Below are 16,792 nucleotides of genomic sequence, written 5' to 3' on the forward strand. Positions count from 1 at the left end.
AATTATTTCATTAATATCTAAATTAGAAAATAGAAGAGTTAAAAATTAGAACTTGGAATGAATTGAATTAAAAAAGAAAATATTCCACATAACGAAGAAAATTGTAATTGTGAGAAACATATACAATTTGCTATTTTTACTTTAGAATCATGTTATGTAGAAAACAGAAGAACAGTCATATTTTCCTCGAATAGCATTCTAAACACGCATTTCGAAATGCCAGATAAATTTGAAACATCCTTGATTCTTTTGTATCTAAAGATCTATTATCTTCCAATGATAAAAGAATCTTACTCTTACTTGAATATTAGAATTATCGAAAAATTATTTTTTGAAGATCTAAAAATAATTTTAGAGATTTTGATTTGAAATTTAATTTTTGATTAATCTTTCTAGATTAAAAAAAAATAATGATGATAATTAATTCAAATGTGAAAAGTTATGAAGTAAATATTAAATTTACTTTAAATTATGGAATATTTATATCCGGTGAAGTATACCGATTCTGGGATATTTAAATTATGAAAAATTAAAATTACATAGTATTTAAATTATAAAAAATTTAAATTGTAGAATATTCAAATCGCACAAGATGGAATTTACAAAATTTGATACAAAATATTTTATGTATACAGAATATTTAAATTAAACGAGAAGTTGAAGAACATAGGATCTTTTAATAATGTTTAATATCGAAATATAAAATATTTAAATCGTAAAATGAATATTTGAATCTAAACAAAAAATATAACAAAACATAACGAAACAAAGATCACTAAAATTATTAAATAATTTAAAATTTACCCATATCTTTACTTTCTAATAAAATATCTTTTATCATTAAAACTCATTACGATTGGATTATCAAATTTTTAAATAGTCGCGCCAATTAATCGTAAACTCCAATTAATCGTACCTTTTACGTACGATACTTTTTATAGCCACTGTACACCGATCAAAATTCTCCAATACCTATCAATCCATCAACATGGTAGCCGCGTGTTTCGATTCACATGGTTCACAGAGGTTCACTTGTGAACCGGTATGAAATTAAACCTCCTGAACGATATATAGAACTATCCAGCCTGGGGAGAGAGAAACAGAGAGAGAGACAGAGAGAGAGAGAGAGAGAGAGAGAGAGAGAGAGAGAGAGAGAGAGGGAAACGGACAGACAGTGGAGGATTGAGCGAGACGGAAAGAGGGTGCAGAGAACAAAAAAGCGAAAAAAAAAAAAAAAAGAGAAAAGAGAAAAATATCGAAAGAGGAAGAGAGTATAGGCAGAGGCCATTATAGGGCATCCCTTGTACGTGTACGGTGCATCGAGGTCGAACTTTCCAATAAACCAACTGACGAGGGGATGACAGGAGAAGGGTGAAACGGTGCGAAAGGCGGGAACAGAACAAGAATCATGCAAATCAGAGCGGATGATATCGAAGATAGGCTGGTGTATACCCGAGAATCGAAGGAAACGCTTTTGTTTGGACGAAGATTCCGAGAAAATCTGAAAAATGATTTCTTCCTTTTTTTTCTTTCTTTTTTTTCTATGGGAGAAAAAATGAAAAGAATTCGTTCGAAAATAGAAGACGTCTCCTTTATATAATTTAATTCGCCTGTTTGTCGAGCAATTTTTCTTTTTTCTTTTTTTTTTTTTTTTTAATTGCAATAAAAACAAACCTACACTTCTTCCAAAATTCAAAAGCACACCCAATACTCGAAGCGGAACGCCTACACAAACTCCACTCAAAAGAAGAGTATAAAATAACCGCGCTTGAAATGAAAACTTGAAATTCGACAAAATTCTCCCACGAATTCATATCCAGAAGGCAAGAACAAACCAATATGGAAATACCAAAAAAAAAAAAAAAAAAAGAGAGAGAGAGAAAAGGATGGAAAAAGAACGTTCGTAACAAAGGTTGAAAAAAAAAGAAAAGAGGGTTGTTGGAAGGGTTGGGTGATTGGGCCAATGAGCGAAGGTATAGGTGCACGAGGAAAGGATGTGGATTACATGGTCGCAACGAACCGTCCATCATCTGTGCACACCATGGACCATAGCCACCCCTTCCATCCGCGGCAGCAACCCCCTCTGGTCCAACCGTCCCCTCTCGCTCCGTGCCACGATATATCGACGCGAGGCAGTTCCATGCACGAAACCGGCTGGTAGACGTTGCCTTCTCGGAACGAACAGAGCGTCGTCGCGATGCACCGCCTCTTCGGACGCAAACGCGTCTCGTTCGGTGTACGTTCAACGAATACACGCACACGTGACTCCCCGGTGGTTGTTGTTACTACTGACCCCCTTTTTCGAGGATAGATTCGATGGATACGAGTTCGGGTTTCGAGTTTTCGCTCCGAGATCCCTGATACACGACCCCTTTCGTTTCTTTTTCAATCCTTTCTTTTTTCTTTGTCTTTCTCTTTTTTTTTATTTATTTATTTCGTCGAACTTCTTTTTCTTTTTTTTCTTTTTTTTTTTTTTGAGGGCTATGTGTAATTAAATATCTTTCAGGAGCGGGACGTGTAGAATTATTTATTTTTTTTTTTTTTACTTTGAATTTTATTCTTTTGAATCTTTTTTGGGGGGAGAGGGAAGGAATTGTGTCAGGTTTTATTTCAGTTTTGGGAGATACTCATTTTTTTTACGAGTATGAAAGTTTTTGTAGAAATGTGAAGAAATATTTAGATGAATTTTGGAAAGAAAAAGTGTATATTAACATTTTTATGGTGGATTTAAAATAATAGAATTTTAAATATAGAAACAATAAGTGTAATATAAATATAATATATATATAGTGAGTGAGTATTAAGATCTTTTCTGATAAGTAAATTGTTGGATTTGAAATCTGAGAAATGATTTTTGCTGATCGAATTCCATTAGTTCAGAAATAATTCGTTTAATTATTGAAATTTACAATGAATTTACAATTAAATTTCGTGGAAACCAAAATCTCTAATTTTCCACTCTAATCCCTTTAATAAATTGCGGTAATATTTGATAATTGATGAAAGTCGTTCATTTTATTTAATTCGACGATCGTTTATATATTCTGATCTAACCTCTGTCAAACAAAATCTTCCGGGTTTGCCGATGTTATCGATCAATAATTTTAAGAATAGAACACAAGATCGCTAGACGATATCTCGCAATCACATTCCTTTAATTCTGATTCTTCTAATTCTAAATCTCAATTCATCGAATCATCGACGTTATCATTACTATCGAGCAACATGGAACATTGATTTCCTTCAACGTATTGACATTATTGACATTATTGCCATTGCATCGATATTATCGTTGATTCATTAGGGACGTCGTATCAATACTGTGACAATACATTATATCATGTGCTCTGGTAATAATATAACGCACAATGAAATTAATACATTTATAAATCGGACATTTAACACACATTGTTGACGGATATTATTTTGCTTATAAATTATATAAGCTTGATTTTTAAGTAAAAAAGAAAGCTAAAATATTAATTCTTTGATTACTTAGAAATTGAATTGGAAAATAAATTATTTTTTTGTATCATCAAAATTTCTGAAAATTCATTCAACCGTATATTATATATTCAATATATATCGAATTTTAAATTATTCAGATTATTAAGTAGAATTTATTCGAAATAAAACCTTTCTTCAAACAAATTCAAAACCAATTCTACGAATAAATACATCAGATCAAATGTGAATCTACATTTATAAATCCAGAATTGGATTCATACACATATTGGATTTAAATATAATGTTACATACATAAATATACATATAAATCAAAGTGTGAATCTGCACATGATTCTATGTATATATATATATATACATGTAATATTTATTCTTAATCGTAGCTATAGATTCTTAGATAAATTCATCCATAGATAAATATATCTATTACCCATATGTAAATATACGGATCTGATCCATCTGTGGATGTAGACGTTCCATCACTGGCAAACCGAAGGATAGACATTGATTAGTTGGGCTAAAACTGACCCAACCAGTCGACCATCCTAAGGATATTGGGCTATCCCGAGTCCATAAATTTACAACGAATCCCTAAAAGTTTGTAGTGAATTCTTGATCAACTGCAAATCTGATGTACAAAAGTTATAACCAAGTAACTTTTATTTCCTAAATTTTGAAGACTTGATAAGATGTTGGATCCTAGAACAAATTTGAAGGAATCTCATTCATAAGGGACTTGAGGAATTTAAAATTTGTTAATAACATTGCATAATTCGTCGTAACAATTAATTCGAAATTAAGGGTAGATCTTTAATCTAATATATAATCTAATTTGAAGAAATGAAGAAATGAATTAATTCACAGTCCCTAAAAAATAGAGATATTAAATGGAATAATTAAAATTGTGATTATGAATATACTCAGTAGAATACTTGAGATAACTCATACATAAATTCATAACAGATTATATTAACCCCCAAAGAAAGAAATTAATTCACAACTCACAAGTCAAGAAGACAAGATGCTTTGAAATATTATTTACGTTGCTCGTTGAATACAAAATACAATTTTCACAAAAATTTGCATTACACAAAGGATAAGTCAAAAACAGAAATTCATATACCTTTAATAAACTTCACGAATCACACACCCTCGTGTAATTCTAAATTCACGAAAAAAAAAAAAAAATAGATCAATGATTGAAATCGACATACTGGCCACAAACAAATATAGAAAACCACATGAAGCAAGATAATTGTTATTTCGTGGATCCTTGAGCCCAGTCAGTGGAATGTGTCTCGTGCGTGGCCGAAATCTAATAACACGCATTAATCAAATTCTGGGGTAGCGGTGTAACGCAGTGGGCCTCGCTGTTATCGGCGATCGTGATCGAACACACGCGCTCTAAATCACCTCGAATCTGGCAACAATTCAAGACGATGTCGCGCCGAATATTTCAGCGTGGAAACATTGCGCTGCGCCATTGAAACAGAACTTGCGCCCAATCGATTCCATTCCCTTCCTTTTTTCTTTTCTTCCCATTTTTTTCTTTTTTCTTCTAATTTTTTGTCTATTTATCGCGTTGCTCTTCGATTTTTATTCTTCTTATTTCCTTCCATTTCTTGTTTTCTTTTCATCATTCTTATTTTCTCTCTTTCTTCTTTTCTTCCTATTCTTTTCTAATTTTGCTTCGTTCCATTTTCCTCTTTTCGTTTTCCTTTTTCATTTTTATATATCTCTTTCTTTCATTTTATTTTCTCTTCTTATCTTTCTTTTCTCATCCTTCCTTTCTCTTTTCCTCCTTTTTTTTTATTTCTTTCTAATTTTTCGCCTATTTATCTATTCGCTTTCTTTTCGCTTCGTTCCATTTCTTGTTTTCTTCTTTCCTCTCCTTCTTTTATCTTCTTTTCCTTTCTCACCCTCATTTTCTCTCTTCTTTCCATTCTCCTTTTTCTCTTTCTACTTTCTTATTATTCACTTCTCGTTTCTTATTCCTCATTTTTGCTATTTCTTCCTTCTCTTCCATAATATTTCTCCCAATTTCTTATCCTCTCCTCATTGTAATATCTTGTCTATTTTCTTTTCCACGATCCATTATAACACAGTTCAGTTTGAAACTCGAGATGCAAGCTACTAATCAATATCCTGATTATCACATCCGGAAGTCGCTTCTTACTTCATCCTCGCTCGTGTCAGCAATCAGCGAGTCCCACCCGTTCACCACGATTGTCACTCAAACAAAATCACGGATTACAGATAATGTTTCTCAACGTGTCTCTCGTCCACTCACGTCTGTCCTTGTTTTCCGTGAAATTTGTAGAACAACGGAGAGGAGGGGCAGGAAAGAAGTCAGAACGCCAGAAGTCCGAAATTGGCCGAAACACCCACAGCGCCCTATTCTTCTTTACAGAAGGGAGAACCAGTCTCGCCTTTTAGGTCCATCACGCCGGAAGTAATACAGGTGGGTCGTTTCTTTTCCATCCTTCATTTCGTTCTCGCGCGTCAACCATCGAACAACTCGCGCGCGCGCACACACACACTTATTGTACCGCTATTTCTGAGAGCTCGCCTTTCGATATTTCGCTTTTGGTTGACGTCGTTAACGTAAAGAAATATCGAAGAGGAAAGGAATTTATTTATTTAGTTATTTATTTATTTATTTCGTTAAGTTTAAGTAATCGCGAAGTTTGAAAGTTTTCATCGAATATTTCGTAGCTCGACACTCGGAGGATTGAAGAATTGGAGAACTTTTTTTGTTAAGATCTTTGGTGAAATTTTTGGTGCGAAGAAAAAGAAGAAGAAGAAGAAGCGATAAAAGTTTCCAAGTGATATTTTGAAGGTTTGAAAATTAAGAAATTGGAAATTTCATGTCGCGAGAAGAGTGAAGAAAGTTTTCAAGCGATTTATTCTTCAAGTAAGTTATTATTTGAAAAAAAAAAAAAAATAAGAGGGATTGGTGTTCGAGGAAAAATTAAGGATTCTCAAGTAATATTTCATAAGAGGAAAGTGACGTGGAAATTGAAGTGAAGAAATAAGAAGTGTTTATTTTAAAGTGGAATTATAAAAAGAAAAATGAAATAAGAAACGTTTGTATAATGTGATGTTGGTGATCATTGAAAAGAGTAATGATTTGTTTCATGGTAATTTTGCAATTTTTTTTTCTTTTTTCTTTCTTTTTCCATCTGATACTTTGCATTTTAAGTGATGGAAAAAATTCGTGATTTCTCTTCTCTTATTTGAAAAAATAAAAGAAAATTCTCTTTTTTTATTTTTAAGTTAGAAGAGAAAAGAAAAGAAAACGATTAATCCACTTGAAAGAACGTTCAAAATGTTCATTCTTAAATCCAATTCGATCTAATTAGATCGACCTTAGCAATTAGTTAATGGCTCTTCCGATCGTAACAGTTATCACGTATTAAACCTTCCATTATTGTTCACAGTTAACTACCATTATATATTATAGAATATATTATTGTTAAACAAAGTTTTAAATTTATTACTCTTAATTTTCAAATTAAAATTATTTTCAATAATTTAATTTTCAAATTAAAATTAAAGTGAAATATTAAACAGACAAATGAACTTTTTGAATTATTTGCAATTAAGATAATCTTTTCATGAAAGATAATTAATCAGTCCATTTATTAGTCGCGTTATTATCCACTGTTTATTATAAATTTAATTTGTATTTGAATGAAAAGTAAAATTGTCACTACAGTCATCATTTTTTGGACAAATCTACAACAGGGTACATTATAGGAAGATAATATAGACTGGAAGACTAACTAATGGAAAGCAATTTCCGTTCGTACCCTAGGATACACAGTGGATTAATGCAATAGTTACTCGAACAAAGACAGATTTACACGAGATTATTATAATGGACATTCATGCACATAGAGAAGTTTGCAGGAACTAATTAAACGGAGCCAGGAGTTATTATTATAGTGACTACTCGTACATAGAAATTAGTCTACGAGAGTTCACAATAGAGATCGTTATTCATGAGTTAAAAAATATTATTCCAAGTTGTTACAATGTCAATTCAAATGTGGAAAAAAATTTATGCGTAAAAACAAATCTGGAGAAAGTTATCTTAATAATAGTTATCCGTGCATAAAAACAAATCTACGGAAACCATTATGCAAATAACAAAAATATAATGGAAGATTATAGCAGGGAATACGAGTATTTATTTTTCATACATAAACATTCTTTCATTATTCAAATATAATAGAAAATTATAATAAAAATTAATATGAATTATAGTAGACAATATTCATCCATACACAAAACAAATTTACGGGAATATTATACTACTATGATATCTATTCTTGAAGGAAGCTATAATAATTCATATATTTATTTATATATTTACACGTAGAAGAAAAACTGTAGATTATTAATACCTAATTCACAATCTATTCAAATATAACTTTAAAAATCTAAAGCTTGTAGAATATGTATTAATTATTCACAAATTTCCAAATGATGACCATAGTGACAATTTTCATTTATAGATATTCCACAGATATTAATATAACATAAAAAATGGCCATCATTGTGACTATTAACGACCATCAACGAAAAGAATTGAAAAAGAAAAAAAGAAAGAAAATATCGATGGTCTTATCGAATGTAGGAAGAGTAATGTAGGAAGGAAAAGATTGGATTGCGCTCGATGCAAATTAAATCGGTCAACGGGATCGATTGTATGATAACTTGAGGCGATGAGGGGGCGTGTGAAAACGAGAGAAAATCCGTCGTCAATCTATTTCGCGATGCGTCCTATTCGAAATATTACGATCGAACGCGCGTGTACTCGGGATACCAATTTTAGACAATCTCTCTCTCTCCATCTACCGCGACGTTGTTTGATCGTTTCTTGGAATTAATATACAGTCTATAGCAAAAGTGTTCGACTAACGATTCGTCTTATTGGAATCATCGAAAATTGTGTTCTCAGTGTGTGCATAGAATATATTGAATTGTGTGTGAACAATTTTGTTTTATTCAAAATATTCGAAAAAGTGGAATTAAATATTGAAATTAATATACAGTCTGTCACAAAAGTGTTCGACTAACGATTCGTTTTATTGGAATCATCGAAAATTATGTTCTCAGTGAAAGTGTGTGTGCATAGAATCTAGTGAATTGTATGTAAACAATTTTCTTTTATTCGAAATATTTGAAAAAGTGGAAGTAAATTTTTGGAATTATGGAATACAATCAATCGCAAAAGTTTCCATTCGACTAACAACTCGTGTTAAACGTTTCTTCATAATTTCACAATAATCGTATTTTCAATGGAACTTTGAAATTACAGTCAGCTATAAAAGTTTTCGTATTCAATTTCTTAGAATTATCGTGAAATTTATATTTTTACTGAAATTTTTTATTCACGTATATATAGATATTATAAATTTTCAAATTTTTATAATTATCATTCGTTATGTTATTCGTACTGTTATAAAGAAATTACTTCAATTCCATTCGAGATACGAGGAATGAGACGTGATTTAAAATTTTCAAATTGGATGAATTTCTTATCAAGGTGAAGAAAATTTTTATTAAAGAAAAACTTTATTAATGTTTATTAAGAAAAATTTTATTAAAGAAAAGCATTAAGAAAAACACTTTTTAACTGACTGTATAAATATATTCTCTGTTTAATTATTCCATTGATGGAATGATGTTTATAATTCAACGAAATTGATAGCGAAATTGATAGCAGATTCTAAGTTTGTTCTGGTTTACCAATATAGCGTTTTAGATTCGTGGCAAATTTGAAACGATCGGAACGCATATAGTTCCCCGAAAGTTTATAATTTCGGATTGCGGTTTGTTTGAAGAGCAATGATGATCGAGATCGTGAATTTTCCAACATGTTCATGAGAATTTCCAAATTGTTTCGACGGAAGTTTCGTTCTGATAAAAAAAAAAGAGGAAAAAAAAATACATTTTTTTCCAATCTTCGCCGATTTTTCTATTATTCGAATGAAATTTAAAAAATGAAATTTAAATTTGTCTCATTCGAAAATGACAGAATTTTTTCAAATTCGAAAACAAAAATTCTACTTTTTCACTGTCCAATTTTATTGATTTTTTTTTTAAATTGTCTTTGGTAATGACGAAATAAAGGAGGAGAGAATATATTTTTCTTCTGGCAATTTGCGTTTCTATTTATTTTGCAGGAAGGAATCGAAGACAGGGAAAGGCAAAGTAGCTCAAGATCAGATTTCAAAAGGCAGAGTACAAAAGCTTCAGATGGCGCGGGATCCAGCACGCGAAGGTACTTCAACAATTTAAAAGCTTCGTCAACTTGTTTCTTCGTCTCACCTCCTATTTATCTAAAATTTCTCAAAGATTCTCGGCAAACTTTCCTTCCATTTGCTCATCACTTCGACATTTATAAAATATTTTCTTTCAATTTTTCCATCTTTCTTTTTCTTTTTTTTTTTTTTTTTTTTAATACAAAACACAAATATTGCAACACTCGTTCAAATTCGTTGTATTAAAAATACTTTCAATTTTTTTTGTTCCTACTTTTCTTTTTCTTTCTCGATCGATTTCGAAATAAAATTAACACGCCATCATCGTTTGATTTACAATATTTAATTTTACACCGTATTATAAATGTTACGCACGAACGAAGCAGATTACGAGTTTGTTTATTAATAATACAAACGTCGTGTAGTTCGATGAATTACAGGTAACATTCACCTGTAAACACAGAAATGTAAACTCAAATTTCGTTTCGTACGGCATTATACGATCGGCATCGTGCCGCGTAGTATCTCGTCCGTGCTCTCGTCCACGAATATCTCTCGTTTTTCGTTTTTCGCTCGTGGCAATTCTTTTCTTTTTTTTCTTTTTTTAAATAATAAAAAAGCTTCTCAAGAATCGAGCGAAACAACTTAATTTGTTAAAAAAAAAAAAATCTTATAGATCCTCCATGAAAAAGTCTGTGCGCAAGAAGGCGCCATCACCGCCTTCCAATCCAGGAATATTGCGAGAGGTGAGCGAGGAGAAAGAGGATAATGCGCCGAAACCGGAAAATCCCCCAAGACGGAAGTATTCCTCGGACGAGAGCTCCGAAGAGGAGGATGTGCGCGAGCTCGAGGGTAACGTTTACACGAAAGCTGGTGTAGAGGTAAAGTGGAACGAAAAGGAAATCGATTCGAAAAATTGTTTTCCACCCGAGGAATTTTTACTACGATAAAAATCAATTTGGGATTAATAATTATCGCAGATCTCGAGGAAAAGCGCCGGAAATGTGAAACGTAGCAAAGCGGAAATTGAAGCGGATCCGGAGAAGGAGGACGAGTTCGGTTATACGAATAGTACGTAATTCATAAATTGTTGAATTTATAAATTTTTTTCTCTCTTCTTTCTTTCATTTTTATTTTCCTTTCTTTTTCTTTTCTTATTCTTTTTCTCCTTCGTTTTGATCTTCGCGTTGATCACAATGTTCAATCCACAGTGAAAATACAGAAGAAATATCAGTCGTTGGGGCACAAGGTGATACTGGTGCAAGTGGAGAAAGACAGGCGTGGTCTCGGCATCTCATTGGCTGGGCACAAGGATCGAAATCGGATGGCAGTGTTCGTTTGTGGCCTTAATCCAAAAGGGGCAGCTCACAAAACTGGCGAGATTTCAGTCGGCGACGAGATACTTGAGGTAAATTTTTCTATTTTTTTCTTTTACACTTAAAAATGTTTCCTGCTTTAAATATTTTACCCTTAACATCAAAATCTTCTTTTAAAATAGAAGTGATATTTAATTCATTGTTAAATTCATACTTTTAAACGTCGTTTTAGTATTAACTATTGAGAGACGTATTCATATTTTTATTGAAAATTATTATTCTTCAATATATGGTATTAATTGTTTTGTTAATTTTAAATTAGCAATTCTGAGCGATTCGATTAATTTAAATAACATGAAAAAAAAAAGAAATTTTTCAGAATCTCGTTAAATCAATATCTGCTTTTCATTGGAAATGAAAAAAAAAAAAAAAGAAAAGAAAAGAAAGAAACGAAAAATGAAAATATATTCTTCGAGATTATTTTTATTATATTTTTCTCGGTGCATAGAATATGAATGTTAATAAAGGAACGAAAAGAAATTTGACTATTTTAAAATTTTTATAAAATATTTTTATAATCTAATATCGAATGATCTCTAATTTAGTTAATTTTTAATATTTTTAATTGTGTGTTAAAAATCTAATAAATTAATTCCATTTAATATATAATTTCAATTTAATCAATGAGAATCAACAATTTCTGCCAAGTATCAATTTTTCGAATATATCGATATTTCTCAACATTTTCAAAAAATATCTTTACCACTAAACCAGTCAATGAAAACTCATAATTGGATCAAGATCAGCTGGCATCGGCTGTTAATGGCCCAACAAGTGTTCCTTTGAGGAATTTCTGCCTGTCATCGTCAAACATATACAAACGGTGTCGCATTTGAAATTGATAAATCGTGAAAAGACAAGTTTAAAGCGAATTTTTAGTCGACACACGTGTACCTGGCAAACATTCAAACCCGATTATCTCAAAAACGAGAAACCTGGAAACCTAGTTTTGCGAGGGTGAATCACCTTGCTCGCTATTCTGTCTTGAGAGAATATTATCTTGATCCATGCCACTCGCACGATCCATAAATATTCTTTTTCGAATACTTCAATTAGTAATAAATAAATTAGAATAAACGATTTATTTTTCTTGTGTCTTCGAAAAATTAAAAAGAAAAATGTATATTTTGATTAATAAATAACAAAATAAATATTAATAAAAATCTATATAATAATTGATTTTAAATTTTAATGCGCATACAAAACAAAAAATGATTTTAGAATTTTCTTAATTTATCAACAATTTTTCAAAACAAGGAATTTTTTTCTTTCTTTTTCTTTTTTTTTTCACGTTTTTCTTTGAATTATAATTAAATTGAATTTCCAGGTAAATGGCTGTGTTCTGCAAGGGCGATGCCACTTGAACGCATCTGCCTTAATTAAAGGAATGGCTGGCACGTGTTTCAAAATCATCGTTTTACGGTAATTATGCACATATACGTACGTGTATTTTTTTGTATTTTACGTGTTTATTTTAGAAGAAGAAAAAAAAAATAAATGAAAGTATAATATTAAATTGAATTTCAATCCTCTCTTACACATTCATTTTAATTTCAACGTATGTTTAATAATTATTAATTCTCACTTACCTTTTCCTAGAAGAAAATTTGGCTGTAATAAAATTTAGTAACAATAACAAGTTTAAAAATGTATTATATAATGATATAAAATTATCGATAAAATTAATTGTGTAATTCGATTCAACAGGAGATCTGCTGCCCTTAACGACATCGCTGTCAAACCCATTGTTCAATTTCCCCCGACATTAGACGATGTAAGTTCAATATTTCACAAATATGATGCAACAATAAATATTCCAATTATCGAGAAAATTTCTTTTCTTAAAAAAAGAAAAAAAAAAGAAAAAAAATTGTAAATTACTAGATTGTTACATCTTGAACAGGAAATTTCTAATTTTTTTTCTTTTTTTTTTGTAAAATTTAATCAAAATATTCTTCTTTATGTAATAATAATTGTTATTATTTTTTTTTTGTAAAATTTACGAAATATATAAATACGTATTTTATTCTATCTTCCTCATACTACACCCATTCTATTTTCACTTCTCTTTACTTAATTCAAACTTAAATTCATAATTCAATAAACCTCAACCGATATTTCTGTCTCACCAACTACTTTTGTGTTTATTTTGGCTACCAAAATCAATCCCACCAAGAATGTCTCACGAATATATTATTATTCTGCGTATATCGATATTAAAATTTCAAAAATTTCTTCACGAAACAGAATAAGATATATTATCTGCCATTTCTATTATTATTTTTCTTTTTACAGTCTGACATGTTCAACCAGTACAAAGGAGTTCGCAATATACCAGTAAAAAAGGTAAAAATTTAATTGAACGAGAATATTCGAAGGAAGAAAAAAAATAGAATTTTTTCAAAAAAAAAAGAGTATAATTTTGATCTATATATATTTTTTCAATACGAAGGGCCAATACGGACTTGGAATAATGATCATCGAGGGAAAACACGCGGAAGTCGGTCAGGGTATATTCATTTCAGACATTCAGGAAGGCAGTGCCGCGGAGCAGGTAATAAAACAATTGCTCTCCACTTTTCGAATGATCATTGTTTCCATTCATTGCGTCACGCTTGATTAGAATATTAATTATTAATTATTGCAATTAGAATTATTGTATTTCATCCTTCCTCCGCGATGAAGAATGGGATTCTGTTTTGCCAACTGCAATGCAATATTCATTTCTTATTTTGCAGGCCGGTTTGCAAGTGGGTGATATGATCCTTGCTGTCAATATGGATTGTCTATTGGGCTCGACTTACGACGAGGTAAAGATCGTTGGAAATTACGAATCATTTTCCCTCCCCTCCCTTTTTTTATTAATAAAGAAAATGAAGATTGTTAAAAAAGATTTGATTAATGATCGATCTTTGGAAAATATTTTTTAAAATATGAAACTTTTAAGCAATGAGATAAATTTTAACAAATTTTGCGAAATCGAGTAATAAATAAGAGTTTCAACTTCGTTTCGAGGAAATTGCAATTTATAATTTAACAAAGGTACGGAGATAAATTAAGCATTTAAAGTTTCGATGAAATAAAATTTGTCGTCGAAACAACGATAATAATAAATTCGAGAAAATTAAAGTTTTTGACAAAGTTAACGAAGCGTTTGAACTTTGAATATAATTACTATAATAATATTAATTGTAGAAATTCAAAGTACATAAAAAAATCGAATAATTTTTTAAAGAAAAAAAAAAAAAAGAAATATTACTTAATATTTCGAATCGTTCGTTGCTTCTTTCGCAGGCCACAAGTCTTTTGAAGAAGGCAGAGGGTGTGGTGACACTCACAGTGTGCAACCCTAACCAAAGCAAAGTCGCTAAAGAGGAGGAGGACAGGGCGAAAGGCATTATACCAGAATCTGAACGTAATTATTTCGAATATTGATACAATATCGATTGTATTTCATATGCAACTCGATTTTAATATATTTGTTTTAATATAAAAATTGTAATATGTACGCGAAGAGAAAAAAGAGCCAGAGAAGCCACCGGAACCGGAACCACCACAGGATCCGAAAGATTGTAAGATAGTGTCTGGAAGGGATACAACGATAGAGTTCCAGAAGGACAAGGACAAAGGCATCGGGTTCATTATAGCTGGTGGATCTGATACACCATTGGTAAGTTTAATAAAATTATGGTAAAAAAGAGAACGAACACGAAATCGACAAAGCAATAATGAACATGTATGTACAACAATCTTTTGCTAACAATAAGAAAAATTATTCTTCATTGGAGATAAAAATCTTTCCAATAAAAGATTAGTTTAAGAATAATTAGGAAATTAGGATTAACACGTTATTGTGGTGAATTTAATTCAACAGAATTGTGGTAAAAAGAGAATAAATACGAGATGCATTGTTAAAATAATGTCATAATTGCTCGAGATTCGTTCATCATTCTTTCCAATAAAAGATTAATTTAAGAATAATTAGGAAATGAATCTGTCAAGTTAAAGATAAATAAATACATTCCTAATGTTGATTCTTAACTCTCTCGGCTGAGGATATAAATTTTTAATAAAAATGAATTTTCTAACAAAAATATTATATTTCAGAAAGGGGTGTTCATCGTCGAAGTGTTCCCGGATGGTGCGGCCCATAAGGACGGACGATTGCAAGCTGGGGACCAGATACTGGAAATATGCAGTCAAAGTTTCAAAGAAATAGAACATGACGAGGCACATGCCGCCGTGTTGAAAATTTCAGGAACTGTACGTGTTATTTGGCGTGTAATTTTTACAATTTTACTTTCCTTCCTTCCTTCCTTTCGTTTTTTTTTTTAATTATTCTAATAAAATTTTCAAGATTTTCGTAATAATTTTTCTTTCCTCCATACATTTCGAATCACTCGTTCGCAGATCACGATGGTGGTGCACCGACAAGAGAAAGGAGAGGAAGAAATCGAGGTCGAATTGCAGAAGAAGTCGGGAAAAGGGGCTGGTCTTTGCTTGACGGGATACAAAAGTGGGAAAGGGGCATATGTATCGGACCTGGTACGTCTCATCCAACTTCTCTCTCTCCTTGAATTTTCTTCAACCAGCCAGCTCGAGGAGAATTTCCTTTTCATAATTCGTATCGTTCGCCCAGTTGCCTGGCGGTAGCGCCTTGGAAAGTGGAAAAATCTGCAAAGGCGATCGAGTGGTGGCAGTCGGTGGCCAGGATGTTCGCGAAGCTCCGGTAGAGGACATAGCGGTCCACGTGAAAGTTTCTAACCCGGTGCAATTGAAGCTGGCCAGGTTTAAATCCGCTAAGAAATGACAGGTATTCCTATTCTATTTCTTCCATCGTCTGATGATATTATTGTTACATTACAATCCTGATCAATTTCATTCTTTATTCTTCTTTTAAATTTTCGAGTTCGTATATACATTCTTGTTGAATAAAAATTATTTAAATTATTCTAAAAAAAGAAATTTAATAAATCTGTCCAGGGTTCCGCAGGCGGAACTCGAAAGACAAGAATTCGGGCGGCGATCCCCATCAGACACCACGGACTCTAGTGTGATATAACTGACTATATCAAAGTAATTATAAATATTGTTTATTATACATGTAAGTAATCCTAGAAGAGAGAGCGAGAGAGAGATTGAAAGAGAGAGAGAGTGAGAGCGAATGAGCGAAAGAGAGAGAACCAAAGGACGCGAATCTAAAAATGCAATCGTAAAAATCGTAAAAAAAAAAAAAACTCTTTACAACTATTCTTAGGAACTCGAATCATTTCGGATCTTGTTTAGCGACAAAGGGATATAAATAATTAAAAAAAAAAACCGAAATTTCGAGTCTTACGCGATTTTATAGCAAAAGAAAAAAAAGGAAAAAAAAAAAAGAAATGAAAAGAAAAAAACACGCTGTCTCGAATACCAAATATCGATACGATCTGACATTGTTATTATCAGACGATTTCCGTCTGTCACGTTGAACATCTATGGTAATCGATAAGGATATTCGCGACACCCGTTATATACACTTATTAGAATTAACGACACAGAGTATTTATGCAGTTAGAGCGATATTATATATTATATACTATACATATATATTGTAATAGCCACGTGGACGTATATCACGGTATACGTTTCGTGAAAGAGATAGAAACTTGTGAAGAGTGTATTGTTATTAATAATTTG

At 31.5% G+C, this 16,792-nt stretch overlaps 1 protein-coding gene across 6 annotated transcripts in view; it reads left to right on the plus strand.

The window, feature by feature from the left end:
- The window catches only part of LOC122716317 (inaD-like protein), a 113,852-nt gene extending 97,326 nt beyond the window's left edge, over positions 1-16,526 (plus strand). For all 6 annotated transcript variants that reach the window (XM_043939280.1, XM_043939281.1, XM_043939283.1 and 3 more), the window contains 16 exons: positions 5,786-5,926; positions 9,660-9,757; positions 10,414-10,618; positions 10,718-10,808; positions 10,949-11,145; positions 12,441-12,535; positions 12,821-12,887; positions 13,409-13,459; positions 13,566-13,667; positions 13,852-13,923; positions 14,408-14,528; positions 14,629-14,783; positions 15,221-15,376; positions 15,524-15,658; positions 15,753-15,926; positions 16,097-16,526. In XM_043939280.1, coding sequence (XP_043795215.1) covers positions 5,786-5,926; positions 9,660-9,757; positions 10,414-10,618; positions 10,718-10,808; positions 10,949-11,145; positions 12,441-12,535; positions 12,821-12,887; positions 13,409-13,459; positions 13,566-13,667; positions 13,852-13,923; positions 14,408-14,528; positions 14,629-14,783; positions 15,221-15,376; positions 15,524-15,658; positions 15,753-15,923 — 1,857 coding nt within the window. In that variant the 3' untranslated portion in view covers positions 15,924-15,926; positions 16,097-16,526. The remainder of the gene's footprint in view (positions 1-5,785; positions 5,927-9,659; positions 9,758-10,413; positions 10,619-10,717; positions 10,809-10,948; positions 11,146-12,440; positions 12,536-12,820; positions 12,888-13,408; positions 13,460-13,565; positions 13,668-13,851; positions 13,924-14,407; positions 14,529-14,628; positions 14,784-15,220; positions 15,377-15,523; positions 15,659-15,752; positions 15,927-16,096) is intronic.
- Positions 16,527-16,792: the final 266 nt, after the last annotated feature.

The sequence above is a fragment of the Apis laboriosa genome, unplaced genomic scaffold (genome assembly GCF_014066325.1).
Source record: "Apis laboriosa isolate Shangri-la unplaced genomic scaffold, ASM1406632v1 scaffold43_cov150, whole genome shotgun sequence".
NCBI classification, from domain to species: domain Eukaryota; kingdom Metazoa; phylum Arthropoda; class Insecta; order Hymenoptera; family Apidae; genus Apis; species Apis laboriosa.